This window comes from Leptodactylus fuscus, chromosome 4, assembly GCF_031893055.1.
Source record: "Leptodactylus fuscus isolate aLepFus1 chromosome 4, aLepFus1.hap2, whole genome shotgun sequence".
NCBI lineage: Eukaryota > Metazoa > Chordata > Amphibia > Anura > Leptodactylidae > Leptodactylus > Leptodactylus fuscus.
In genome coordinates, this window is record NC_134268.1 from 148,939,693 (window position 1) to 148,954,937 (window position 15,245).

At 43.6% G+C, this 15,245-nt stretch overlaps 1 protein-coding gene across 1 annotated transcript in view; it reads left to right on the forward strand.

Annotated features, from left to right (window-relative positions):
• Positions 1–15,245, forward strand: part of SUGCT (succinyl-CoA:glutarate-CoA transferase) — a 577,328-nt gene that overhangs the window by 213,383 nt on the left and 348,700 nt on the right. The window contains exon 11 of the mRNA XM_075271200.1: positions 10,762–10,859. Within this exon, the coding sequence (XP_075127301.1) occupies positions 10,762–10,859 (98 nt within the window). The remainder of the gene's footprint in view (positions 1–10,761; positions 10,860–15,245) is intronic.

Consider the following 15,245-nt stretch of genomic DNA (forward strand, 5'->3'; position numbering starts at 1 on the left):
TAAATAACCTAATTAATAAAAAATGTGTATTTACCCATATGACTGCCCCAGGGACATTTTCTGATTATTCGATGATAATCCATTTCCTAATTTCTAGAAACGGATCGTCACTACTGCTCTCCCCCCCCTCAATCCACCCTATTATACTTACTCTCCACGCCTCTTCTGGGAAGACGGCTCCTCCTTCTTTTGTGTCTGCCACTGCTTCTCCCGGTACTGCTCTGCGCACTGCTGCCGATAATCTACCTCTACTGCAAGCTTCCACATGTGTAGTTGAGGTTTAACATCGCTGCAGAGAACAGAGCGGTCATGGAGAAGAGCTCACGCCGTTTCACAGGAAGTTAAGTATACTGTATTGTAAGGATTGGAGTCAGGGTCAGGCAGTACAAAGTGACACAGCTGGGAAAGCAACACTGTGCAACTAATGACAAAAGGGGTCACAGGCCCTGCAGCTATAACTATGCTGTAATATCTGAGATGAGGCAGACCAATGCACTTCCTAATTGAAGTGCGCCTACCACGGCTCCTAACCTTCTATCCGGCGGCTAGGATAAGGGGAGAGGAGGCCCTGAAAGTCCTAGGGACTGGAGTCACGGGGTCACACCTAAACAGAAAGCACAGTGTAAATGCAATGCAAAACAAAAGACTAAACAGCATGGAACCAGGGAGGACCACAAGTCCCAGCAAGACGCAGAAGAGAAGGCGAGGTCAGACGAGCAAGAGGTCAAGCCAGGAGATATAATAAAAGGTACCAAATCAAAAGACAAGGGATAGTCAAAAATACAAGCCGTGTCTAAAAACCAAGACACATATGGAATACAAACAGACAGGGAATCAGACTGAGCAGGGGGACCAGGAAACACAAAGTGAATGGCTGGCAAGGATCCATGCCTGGGTGGGGTTTAAATAGCAGCAGAGAACACACCTGATGGCTAATGACATGGAGACTGAGAGCAAGGAAAAGATTAACCCTTAATGACCTAAGCACACCCAATAGAACTCCTAACACGTCTCCCAGGGAGACGCCGCACAGCAAGGAGACCGCGGCGACTCCGTATCCTGACAGTACCCCCCCTTTGAGGAGGGGCCTCCGGACCGTGAAGGTCTCTGGCTGCCACCCAAACACGCTCCTCTGGTCCATACCCCTTCCAATGTATGAGGAACTGAAGGGAATTCCGCACTCTGCGTGAATCAATGACCCGTTCCACCTCATACTCTAGTTCCCCCTGAACGATCACTGGTTCGGGTGGGGAACGAGTGACCATTGCCGGAACATACTTTTTGAGTAGGGACTTATGAAAAACTGGGTGAATATGGAGGGACCTAGGAAGTGATAATTTGAATGACACAGGGTTGATTATTTCAGAAATGGGATATGGACCAATAAAACGCGGGGCAAACTTAGTAGATGGAACACGAAGTTGGAGATTTTTAGTGGATAACCAGACCTTGTCACCCACCACAAAGTCAGGTCCAGGGCGGCGCTTTCTGTTGGCGAAATTTACTTGATTAGCCTGGTCTTTTCTCAGTGATGCCAGGCTTTCAGCCCATACAGTACAGAGAGATTTAGCAACATCCTCTACTGAGGAAAAGGCGAATTCATTGCCTGTTCCTGAGGAGAATCTGGGGTGAAAACCATAGTTAATGTGGAAAGGAGACGACTGAGTCGAGGAGTTGACATGATTATTTAGTGCAAACTCAGCCATGGGCAAATATTCACTCCATTTATCTTGGCAATCAGACACAAAGCACCTCAAATACTGTTCCAAAGATTGATGCAATCTCTCTGTTTGACCGTTAGTCTCTGGGTGGAAGGCTGAGGAGAAAGAAAGAGAGACTCCCAACCTGTTACAAAACGCTTTCCAAAACCTGGACACAAACTGTACGCCCCTGTCCGACACCACATTTGAAGGAATACCATGCAGACGTAAAATGTGGCGGATAAACAACCAGGCCAACAATTTAGCTGAAGGCAATTTTTTCAAGGCAACAAAGTGGGACATCTTAGAAAAACGATCTACTACAACCCAAATTACCGATTTCCCTTTAGAGGACGGGAGATCGGTAATAATATCCATGGAGATGTGTGACCAGGGTCGATTGGGTAGCTGGAGTGGATGTAAAAGACCCGATGGAAGTTCATGGGGCACCTTAGATCTGGCACAGGTCTCGCAAGAATGAACAAAATTTTTAACATCTCGTTGCCAAGATGGCCACCAATAAATTTTAAAATGATGTTTAGTACAACTCTCATCCTTAAAATGATACCATGACCTTCAAGATAGCCCTTACAGATCCGTAGTGATTCACCGTTGAAAACACTATTCAGTATTGAGATCCTATTGCAGATCTCAATTCCCGACAGCCTTTTTAACAGTGATTCACTCCGAATCAGCCAGGGCTTTCATGAAGATCATAGTATCATTTTAAGGATGAGAGTTGCACCAAACACTGACACAACACATGCACAAAGTCATCAATAAAGTTTACATTTCACCCTCTCCATACCTGATCTTTCTAGAGTAAAATATGCCTCTCTAGCGATATCCATTACACGATAAAACAGTAGTAATTATGATTATCACTAGAGATGAACATATAAATTGCTACAATTTTTATAGGGGAATAGAAAATTCTATTTTTTTCTAAACTCCTAATTAATTTGCATTGCATGCACAAAAATAGTTGGCGCATTTCTGTGATTTTGACGTTTCCTTAGCATCCGCTCCTGTAAATATATATATGTGTGTGGGGTTTTTTTATGAACTCCTCACATTTTGCAGTTTTTTGGTAAGTGCATTTTGTTTTCAGAAAGGGATTGCTTGAGCCGATACTTTAGTGGCAAATTAGAAATTTTGTGCAATGTTTGCTTTTAATCTCTGTTTGCTGCAAAGTTGCATGAAGGTGTTCTGGTGTAGCACCCCATCACTCTCCAACACACCTCCAGGCTGTGTAAGGGCTATTTGACCAAGAAGAGTGATGGGGTGCTAGTGATGGGGTCACCAGACCTGAACCAAATCGAGATGGTTTGGGGTGAGCTGGACTGCACAGTGAAGGCAAGAGGGCCAACAAGTACTAAGCATCTTTGGGAACTCCTTCAAGACTGTTGGAAGACCATTTCAGGTGACTACCTCTTGAAGCTCATCACGAGAATGCCAAGAGTGTACAAAGCAGTAGTCAAAGCAAAAGGTGGCTACTTTGAAGAACCTAGAATATAAGAAATATTTTCAGTTGTTTCACACTTTTTGGTTAAGTATATAATTCCACATGTATTAAGTCATAGTTTTGATGCCTTCAGTGTGAATCTACAATTTTCATAGTCATGAAAATACAGAAAACTCTTTAAATGAGAAGGTGTGTCCAAACTTTTGGTCTGTACTGTATATATATATATATATATATATATATATATATATATATATACTAGAGGGAGGACCCGGCTTCGCACGGGTATATTACATGTTATGTTTGTGTAGTGGCTCCATAAGAATTGTCCAATTTTGCACTGGTGTATTTTGTATGTTGTTTGTGTGTATGTCCATAAGCGTCATGTGATTATGTGTATCTCATTTTGGATGTCAGTGAAAAACCTGTGATCAGTTGTTATGGATACCTGGAGTAAAGCTGTATCTAATCCTTCCCCGTGTAGTACTGTGTTTAGATGCAAGTATCCAATCCTTGTTGGTGTGGTACTGTAGGCAGATGCACATATCTAATCCTCCCCGTGTGGTATTGTGTGAAGAGGCGCGTATCTAATCCTACAGTAAGTGAAATTGTGTGCAGACGCGCATGTCTAATGACTCTGGTGTGCGGTACTGTGTGTAGATGCGCATATCTAATACTCTGGCGTGTGGTACTGTGTGCAGATGCACGTATCTAATCCTCCCCTGTGTGGTATTGTGTGAAGAGGCACGTATCTAATCCTACGGCATGTGGAACTGTGTGTAGACATGGGTATCTAATCCTACGGCATGTGGTACTGTGTGCAGACGTGCGTATCTAATCCTACGGAATTTGGTACTGTGTGCAGACGTGCTTATCTAATCCTCTGGCGTGTGGTACTGTGTGCAGATGCACGTATTTAATCCTCCCCTGTGTGGTATTGTGTGAAGAGGCGCGTATCTAATCCTACGGCGTGTGGAACTGTGTGTAGCCGCACGTATCTAATCCTACGGCATGTGGTACTGTGTGCAGACACGTGTATCTAATCCTACGGCATGTGGTACTGTGTGTAGACGCGTGTATCTAATCCTACGGCATGTGGTACTGTGTGCAGACGCGTGTATCTAACCCTACAGCATGTGGTACTGTGTGTAGACGCGCGTATCTAATCCTACGGCATGTGGAACTGAGTGCAGACGCGTGTATCTAATCCTATGGCGTGTGGAACTGTGTGCAGACATGCGTATCTAATCCTCTGAGGTGTGGAACTGTGTGTAGACGCGTGTATCTAATCCTTTGGCGTGTGGAACTATGTGTAGACGCACGTATCTAATCCTACTGCATGTGGTACTGTGTGCAGATGCGTGTATCTAATCCTATGGCGTGTACAAATGTGTGCAGACGCATGTATCTAATCCTCTAGAGTGTGGAACTGTGTGTAGACACCTGTATCTAATCCTTCGGCATGTGGAACCGTGTGCAGACGCGTGTATCAAATCCTTCAGTGTGTGGAACTGTGTGCAGAAATGCGTATTTAATCCTCTGGTGTGTGGGACAGTGTGGAGACCCGTGTATCTAATCCTCTGGCGTGTGATACTGTGTGCTGATCTGTGTATCTAAGGAACTGTGTGTAGACACCTGTATCTAATCCTTCGGCATGTGGAACCGTGTGCAGGCGCGCGTATCTAATCCTTTGGCATGTGGTACTGTGTGCAGAAGTGCCTATTTAATCCTCTGGTGTGTGGGACTGTGTGTAGACGCGCGTATCTAATTCTATGGCATGTGGTACTGTGTGCAGACGCGTGTATCTATTCCTATGGCATGTACAACTGTGTGCAGACGCACGTATCTAATCTTCTGGAGTGTGGAACTGTGTGTAGACGCGTGTATCTAATTCTACGGCATGTGGTACTGTGTGTAGATGCGCGTATCTAATCCTATGGCATATGGTACTGTGGGCAGACGCGTGTATCTAATCCTATGGCGTGTACAACTGTGTGAAGACACGTGTAATCCTCCCCTGTGTGGTATTGTGTGAAGAGGCGCGTATCTAATCCTACGGCGTGTGGAACTGTGTGTAGACGTGTGTATCCAATCCCCCGGCATGTGGTACTGTGTGCAGATGCGCGTATCTAATCCTATGGCATGTGGTACTGTGTGTAGACGCGCGTATCTAATCCTCCCCCGTGTGATACTGTGTGCTGAGACATGTATCTAATTCTCTGGCTTGTGGTACTGTGTGCAGAGGCATGTATCTAATCCTCCAAAGTGTGGTACTGTGTGCACACACACGTATCTAATCCTCCCCTGTGTGGTATTGTGTGAAGAGGCGCGTATCTAATCCTTTGGCGTGTGGAACTATGTGTAGATGCGCGTATCTAATCCTACTGCATGTGGTACTATGTGAAGACGCGTGTATCTAATCCTATGGCATGTACAACTGTGTGCAGATGCGCGTATCTAATCCTCTGGAGTGTGGAACTGTGTGCAGACGCGCGTATCTAATCCTCTGGAGTGTGGAACTGTGTGCAGACGCGTGTATCTAATCCTATGGCGTGTACAAATGTGTGCAGACGCACGTATCTAATCCTCTGGAGTGTGGAACTGTGTGTAGACGCCTGTATGTAATCCTTCGGCATGTGGAACCGTGTGCAGATGCATGTATCAAATCCTTCAGTGTGTGGAACTGTGTGCAGAAATGAGTATTTAATCCTCTGGTGTGTGGGACTGTGCGCAGACCCGTGTATCTAATCCTCTGGCGTGTGATACTGTGTGCTGATCTGTGTATCTAATCCTCTGATGCGTGTATCTCAGTTTGGATATCAGTGTTGTATTGTGCATGTGGAGTGACCGTGTGTATTGCAGTTGGAATATGAGTGAAAGACTTGCAGGTTTGTATTGGCTAAGGGGGGGGGGGGGCGGCGGCTGTGTTTGGAATGCTGTATCTCAGCAACGGTACGTCCGAGCGAGTTGGAGTCTCATCTTAAACCTTCCCTGATATCTGAAGTATCTCTGTACCAAATTTGGTGAAGATCGGTCCAGTCGTTTGGTTCGCATTAGAGTACAGACAGACAGACGGACGGACAGACAGACAGACAGACAAGAATTCATTTTTATAAGATAGAGAGAGATATATATACACATACATACATACACACATTGTCTAAACCTTGAGCTATTATTGTAAATTTATTTTGTATGTGAATGTAAGATTGAATACAAGTTTTTGGTGCAAACGTGTTTTAGTGCATTTTTTTCAAAAAATATTTGTGTTTGTCACTAACTTACATGAAGGTGGATGTGGCTATTGATAACGCATTGAGACATATATAATCTTCAGGTTGTCTACCTTCAAAAACTATATAGGGTTTAGGGGTGTACTTGCTTTCCATGGTGTGGATCCCTACATTTTATAGGATGACACTCAGCACATGTTAAACTCTTCTTCTTAGGAGGTTTGGTACATATACTTTTTATTTTCCACTTTTAGCAACTAATATAAATTTATTTGCATTTTTTATATATATATATATAAAACATTCACTTTAAATCAAAATTGCATGAAGGTTCCTGTTCACATAAGATACCAAGTGACAATCTGACAATGCTGCATGTGTCTACTTTAAGAAAATATATAAATATGGGGGTTAGCGTTATTTTTTAATGTTGCAATTTAGTTTTTTTTTGTCCATCTCAAAATTGAAAATTGCTCTGGCTACAGGAGGTGCAAAATTTCCGGAGACCCTTGGCCACGGAAGGGTTAAATCCTTCCTACCACAGCCATTTTTCACTTTGCATGCCTGTTTTTTTTTTACTCTGCCTTCCAAAATCCTTTCCCCCCCCCCTATTTACAGTGATATATGAGAGCTTTTTTTGTGGAACAAATTATGCTTTTTAATGGTACCATTTAACCCCTTCCCGCCGATGGCATTTTTTGATTTTCGTTTTTCATTTTTGACTCCCCTCCTTCTAAACCCCATAACTTTTTTATTTCTCCGCTCCCAGAGTCATATGAGGTCTTAATTTTTGCGGGACAATTTTTTCTTCATGATGCCACCATTAATTATTCTATATAATGTACTGGGAAGCAGGAAAAAAATTCAGAATGGGGTGGATTTGAAGAAAAAATGCATTTCTGCGACTTTCTTACGGGCTTTGGTTTTATGGCGTTCACTGTGCAGCCAAAATGACATGTCCCCTATATTCTGTGTTTCGGTACGGTTCCAGGGATATCAAATTTATATGGTTTTATTTACATTTTGACCCCTAAAAAAAATTCCAAAACGGTGTTAAAATTTTTTTTTTCTAAAAGTCGCCATATTCCAACGGCCGTAACTTTTTTATACATAGGTGTACGGGGATGCATAGGGCGTCTTTTTTTGCGGGGCCGGGTGTACTTTTTAGTTCTACCATTTTCGGGAAATGTTATTGCTTTGATCACTTTTTATTCAAATTTTTATCAGAATTAAAACAGTGAAAAAACGGCGGTTTGGCACTTTTGACTATTTTTCCTGCTACGGCGTTTACCGAACAGGAAAAATATTTTTATAAATTTGTATAGCGGGCGATTTCGGACGCGGGGATACCTAACATGTATATGTTTCACAGTTTTTAACTACTTTTATATGTGTTCTAGGGAAAGGGGGGTGATTTGAACTTTTAATACTTTTTATATTTTTTTATATTTTTTTTTTACTTTTTTTTTTTTTTTTTTTTTGCATTTATTAGACCCCCTAGGGGTGTTGAACCCCAGGGGGTCTGATCACTAATGCAATGCATTACAATGCTAATGTATTGCAATGCATTGCAAAAAATCATCATCTCTTTTGCAGGCTGTATACACCAGCCTGCAAAAGAGAGAATTTGCAGACCGGCTGGGAGCCTTTAACAAGGCTCCCGGCTGTCATGGCAACGGGGGGTCGGCCCTGGAGCATGCTCCAGGAGCCGGCGATCCCTGCCAAAATGGCGGCGCCCATGCGCCGCCGGGAAAATGGCGCCTCCGGCGCCTTTGACAGCAGCACCGGAGGGGTTAATGCCTCCGATCGGTCCGGGGACCGATCGGAGGCATTAGAGCCGGTTGTCTACTGCTTAAAGCAGTAGACACCCGGCGGCTATGGCGGCCGCCCGGCTCCCGGGCGGTCGCCATAGTTACAGACCCGACACGCGCCGTACTATTACGGCGCATGTCGGGAAGGGGTTAATATTCCATAAAATGTACTAGTAAAAAAAAGTCAGAATGGGGTACAATTGGGGGAAAAAAACGCACAATAGCGCCATCTTATGGGTTTTCATTTTACAGTGTTCACTGTGTGGGAAAATTGATACATTTCCTATATTCTGTAGGTCAGTAGCTTTGAAAAGAACTAACATTACATTATGTTGTAGTTTTTATTGAGGCCATTTTGAGCAGTGTATGATATTTTTACCATTTGCTGTCCATTTTTTGGCGGGACATAAAGCTGCAAAAAACAAACAAAAAAAAAAGCAAATTAATTTCAGCCACACTTAATTCCTGGTGGTATAGTAAAAGCAAAACAAACTTTGACAAAAAAAAACACAGCTATCCGAGCACCAGAGATAACACAAATATATCATTATAACCCAATATGAGTATAAATAGTCATGGAGTATACCCAGGTGCAGGGAAATAATGACAACGTGGTAATAAGAAGTACCAAATTGCCTCTAAGAATCTTACCATGTGTGAATGCACCCCAATGCGCATTTTGCCATATTGGTTTTGTCAGTGGGACCCACATGGTAAGGTACTCTCTTAGTAATACCTAACACTTGCATGCTTAGAGGCAATCTGTTACTTCTAATTACCACTTTGTTATTTGGTTGAGGATACTCCAAAGGTTCTCAATAGGGTTGAGGTCAGTGGAAGATGGCCACACCATGAGATTCTTTCCTTTAATGGTACATAATAGCCAATGACGCATAGGCATGCTTTGCTGCATGACATGGTGGATTGTCATGCATGACAATGATTTTGCTACTGAAGGCATGCTTCTTCTTTTTGTACTGGCGATCCGTTGCCATGACAGCCTGGAGCCTATTGAAGGCTCCCAGGCTTGCCTGGCATTAATTTGTATGACGGGCTGCTTTATGACGCCCATCATACAAAAATTCCGATATTCTGCATTAAGGCATTGAGGGACTATTAATTACAGTATAAAAAAAAAAAAAAAAGAATTTAAAAAAGAATTAAAAATCTGAATCCCTCCCCTTTCCTTAGGATACATATAAAAGTAAAAAAAAAATTACCGTGAAACACATATACATTAGTTTTCTCTGAGTCGTAAAATGCCTGGTCCACAAACTTATAAAATATTTTTTCCCATACGGTGGAAATCAAAAGTTCAGAACCGCTGTTTTTTCACTGTTTCGATTTTAGAACAGAAATAGAGGAGCCCTTCTATTCAATTGGACGTATTAAAAGGAATAATCTTTATTAAATACTAGAGATGAGCAAGTAGTGTTCGATCGAGTAGGTGTTCGGTCGAATACTACGGTATTCGAATTACTCGTACTCGATCGAACAATACTAGCTGTTCGAAGTTTAAGGTTCGATGCAGAACCAGCGTTACATGCTATACATTCTGCCAATCAACGCTGGTTCTTCTCTTATCTTTAGAAGTCTTCTCCGTGCAGCGTCCCCGCGGCGTCTTCCGGCTGGAATTCACTCTGCCTAGGCATCCGGCCTAGGCAGAGCTGACTGTGCATGCGCAGGCATGCCCTCGCATGCGCAGTCCGCTCTGCTCAGGCGTCGGGCCGGGCAGAGCCGACTGTGCATGTGCAGTGGGCTCTGCATAGGCCCCGATGCCTAGGCAGAGTGAATTCCAGCCGGAATGCTCTAAACCAAATCAGGGCAGGCTCACATCTGCACCCGTTCTCCGCTTTGTGGGTTTCCATCTTCTGCTGACAGGAGACGAAAACCCCACAGTCAGTGTCCGCTTGTGAGCGTCTGATGGTCTCTGTGGCGAAACCAATTTTTTTAACTGGACACAAAGTCCTGCATGTCTGACGTTGTGTCCGGTTAGAAAAAAAAAAAAGTTTTGCCGCAGAGACCAGAAGACACTCACAGGCGGACACTTTGCAAACCCATTCAAATGAAGTTCCCAGCAGCAGTCATCTCTAGTATTCTCTCCTATTTGTGTGCAAACAGGAAGCAGGAAGTCATTAGCAACAGCAGTCTGTGATGTACACATACATAGGAAACAATAGCAAAGAGTAATAGCAAATAGTCTAATTAGCATATGAATAAAACCAATGAGGCAATTTATATACTAAAGGTAGGTGTGCAATAGACTTTCTAAAGGCTATGCAAGGATGTGATTAGTTAAAAATTACTTTTCCTAATCATAGAGCCCCTTTAAGCTGTACAACAAATATTATTTGTATATTGAATTTATGGCATGATGTGACTTTTTTGCTGCATTGTCTGTTGTCTGTCAGGGACAATATGTAATATCCAGATGCGTGTATTATTTATTGCTCCCGAAATTTATGGAAAAAATCTAAAATGGCTTTCCTGGACATGATTTCATTTTATGGTATATATTTTAAATGTTTTGTAAAATTATTTATTTGCTTCAGATTACAGAACTTTCTGAACTCATAGATGATCCCCGATTCAAGACTAACAAACTTAGAGTGCAGCATAGAAAAGAACTTCTTCAAGTTTTATCAGCAAGGTATGTGAATGTAATAGTTTTTTAATTGTATTTATTTAATGAAGTAAATAAAAGTAGAGATGAGCGAACACTAAAATGTTCGAGGTTCGAAATTCGATTCGAACAGCCGCTCACTGTTCGAGTGTTCGAATGGGTTTCGAACCCCATTATAGTCTATGGGGAACATAAACTCGTTAAGGGGGAAACCCAAATTCGTGTCTGGAGGGTCACCAAGTCCACTATGACACCCCAGGAAATGATACCAACACCCTGGAATGACACTGGGACAGCAGGGGAAGCATGTCTGGGGGCATAAAAGTCACTTTATTTCATGGAAATCCCTGTCAGTTTGCGATTTTCGCAAGCTAACTTTTCCCCATAGAAATGCATTGGCCAGTGCTGATTGGCCAGAGTACGGAACTCGACCAATCAGCGCTGGCTCTGCTGGAGGAGGCGGAGTCTAAGATCGCTCCACACCAGTCTCCATTCAGGTCCGACCTTAGACTAAGTCTAAGGTCGGACCTGAATGGAGACTGGTGTGGAGCGATCTTAGACTCCGCCTCCTCCAGCAGAGCCAGCGCTGATTGGCCGAATTCCGTACTCTGGCCAATCAGCACTGGCTAATGCATTGTATTGGCGTGATGAAGCAGTGCTGAATGTGTGTGCTTAGCACACACATTCAGCTCTACTTCATCGGGCTAATAGAATGCATTGGCCAGCGCTGATTGGCCAGAGTACGGAATTCGGCCAATCAGCGCTGGCTCTGCTGGAGGAGGCGGAGTCTAAGATCGCTCCACACCAGTCTCCATTCAGGTCCGACCTTAGACTCCGCCTCCTCCAGCAGAGCCAGCGCTGATTGGCCGAATTCCGTACTCTGGCCAATCAGCACTGGCTAATGCATTGTATTGGCGTGATGAAGCAGTGCTGAATGTGTGTGCTTAGCACACACATTCAGCTCTACTTCATCGGGCTAATAGAATGCATTGGCCAGCGCTGATTGGCCGAATTCCGTACTCTGGCCAATCAGCACTGGCTAATGCATTGTATTGGCGTGATGAAGCAGTGCTGAATGTGTGTGCTTAGCACACACATTCAGCTCTACTTCATCGGGCTAATAGAATGCATTGGCCAATCAGCGCTGGCCAATGCATTCTATTAGCGTGAACTGAGTTTGCACAGGGGTTCTAGTGCACCCTCGGCTCTGCTACATCAGATTGCTACATCTGATGTAGCAGTGCCGAGTGTGCATCAGATGTGTAGTTGAGCAAAACTGACTCAGCACTGCTAAGTCTGCATTCGCATAGGAATGCATTGGCCAGCCTTCGGCCAATCAGCGCTGGCTCTGCCGGAGGAGGCGGAGTCTAAGGTCGGACCTGAATGGAGACTGGTGTGGAGCGATCTTAGACTCCGCCTCCTCCAGCAGAGCCAGCGCTGATTGGTCGAGTTCCGTACTCTGGCCAATCAGCGCTGGCCAATGCATTCTATTAGCCCGATGAAGTAGAGCTGAATGTGTGTGCTTAGCACACACATTCAGCTCTACTTCATCAGGCTAATAGAATACATTGGCCAATCAGCGCTGGCCAATGCATTCTATTAGCTTGATGAAGCAGAGTGTGCACAAGGGTTCAAGCGCACCCTCGGCTCTGATGTAGCAGAGCTGAGGGTGCACAAGGGTTCAAGTGCACCCTCGGCTCTCCTACATCAGAGCCGAGGGTGCGCTTGAACCCTTGTGCAGCCTCGGCTCTGCTACATCAGAGCCGAGGGTGCGCTTGAACCCTTGTGCACACTCTGCTTCATCAAGCTAATAGAATGCATTGGCCAGCACTGATTGGCCAGAGTACGGAATTCGGCCAATCAGCGCTGGCCAATGCATCCCTATGGGAAAAAGTTTATCTCACAAAAATCACAATTACACACCCGATAGAGCCCCAAAAAGTTATTTTTAATAACATTCCCCCCTAAATAAAGGTTATCCCTAGCTATCCCTGCCTGTACAGCTATCCCTGTCTCATAGTCACAAAGTTCACATTCTCATATGACCCGGATTTGAAATCCACTATTCGTCTAAAATGGAGGTCACCTGATTTCGGCAGCCAATGACTTTTTCCAATTTTTTTCAATGCCCCCAGTGTCGTAGTTCCTGTCCCACCTCCCCTGCGCTGTTATTGGTGCAAAAAAGGCGCCAGGGAAGGTGGGAGGGGAATCGAATTTTGGCGCACTTTACCACGTGGTGTTCGATTCGAACATGGCGAACACCCTGATATCCGATCGAACATGTGTTCGATAGAACACTGTTCGCTCATCTCTAAATAAAAGCCATTCATTTACTGATAATGTGTATAAGGTGGTGATAGATTAATCACAGGGTACGGTAATTATTGTAAATGCCTTGGGCCCTTTGTATAGAAAACCACATACAACAGATAACACATGTTTTTACTTTAACCACACACAGTTTAACACAACTGTGTAATAATATGTGATAACTTGGGAGTTTTTCTACACTTGATAAACTTTATATACCTTTATTTTTACTGTATCTCGAGTACAATATAACAAATAATGTTTCTTCCTGGAATTTGAAAGAATTATTACTACAGGTGGTCTACAAGCATCCCTTTAGTAGCAACATTAACCCCTTCCCACGCTGCTCTGTACTCCTAAGTCATATGGAGCATATAGTTAATACTGTTCCCGCAGCACTTCTCAGCTGTATTACATGACCAATGCCTGAGACTACCTGCTGGAGTCGGAAAATACCCCAATTCCAGTAGGTTAACCCCTCAGATTTCGTGATCATTAGCAGACATCCAGGGGCAAGATCGTCCCCCCTCTTCCATCTCTCGGATCCCCCGTGATGAGACTGATGTCTGATGGATTGCAGTGGCACCCAGGAGGCAGAGCAACACATAGGGAGCCTAAAGCTGAGTTCACACAGAGTTTTTTGGTCAGGATTTTGGTCAGGAAAAATCAGCTTAGTAAAAATTGTGTGGCGTTTTTTGTCGCGTTCTTTGAGGCATTTTTTTAGGGCGTTTTTGGAATGTGGCCATGAATGATCTTATTAAAAACGCCCCAAATCCATTGTCAATTCCATGTAAAAAAAAAAAAAGCATCAAAATCCGCTTCCAAAAACCGCGATGCGGATTTTCTGCCTTCCATTGACTAGCATTGATTTTTTCATTCAGAATCCGCCTGAAAAATGAACACGTCGATTCTTTTTTCCGCCTCAAAATCCTGACCAAGAGACTCCGTGTGAACTCAGCCTAAGGACTCATTCACATCTGCGCCCGGTCTCCGTTCTGCAGGTTTTCGTTTCCTGCACAAAACAGAGCAGGAGACGGAAACCTGTAAAACTCTTTCAAACCCATTTATTTCAATGGGTTTGAAAGATGTCCGGCCGTGAGCGGCGGTGAGTGTTTTATGCTCTCCGTCGCGAAACTGTTTTTTTTAAACTGGACACAGAGTCGGACGTGCAGTACTCTGTGTCTGATTTAAAAAAAACGGTTTCGCGGCGGAGAGCATAAAACGCAAGCAGAAGACGGAGACCACAGAACGGATTGCCGAACGCTAGTGTGAACCTAGCGTAAGTACAATGTGTTGCAGTACAATGTATGTATCATTTTGAATACAGTAAAAAAATACCATAATTTGCAAAGTAATATTTTTAATACAAAGTGAAGGGTGTAAAAACAAAATGCCAAAAATTAAATAGAATTACTAAAAGCTAATAAAAAAAACTATATGTACCCAAAAATTTGTTGACACATTGCATCATCTATGCAGGATATGCCTCTGAAAATCAGAGACTGCGTATGGATCCATATATGTTAATGACAGTGACATGCTCCATTTTGGTTCATTTTGCAAATCACAGAGCTCCATTAAAGTCTTTAGGTCTGTGAAAATCACGGACAGCACACTGATGATATCTATGTGCTGTCCAGTTAAATGGATATACAGACAATAGAAAACCGTAGGAACAAAAAACAGGAAACAACACATTGATTCTTTTTTTATGTAACAATGACAAACTGATCAACTACAAACAGCACACAACCCAAAAAATAAAACAGGGTGGACTGCTGTCCTTGTGAATAAGGCCTTAAGCCAGGTTCACACAGGGTTTTTTGGTCTGGATTTTGATGCGGAATCTGCCTCAGAATCCGGCGCCAAAAAAAACGCGTCCCATTGAATTCAATGGGTTCCTTTTTCCATGAGTGGTTTTTTCCCACTCGCGTAAAAAAGAAGCAACATGCCCTTTCTTGACACGTTTTCTGTGACTGATTCAGCTGCGGAATCTGTGGCTTGGAACTCCCTCGCCAACTAGGCCCATTCATTTGGGCCTAATCCGGAGCGGTATGCTGCGACTGGATGCCGTAAAACTCTGTGTGCACTGCACTAGTATCC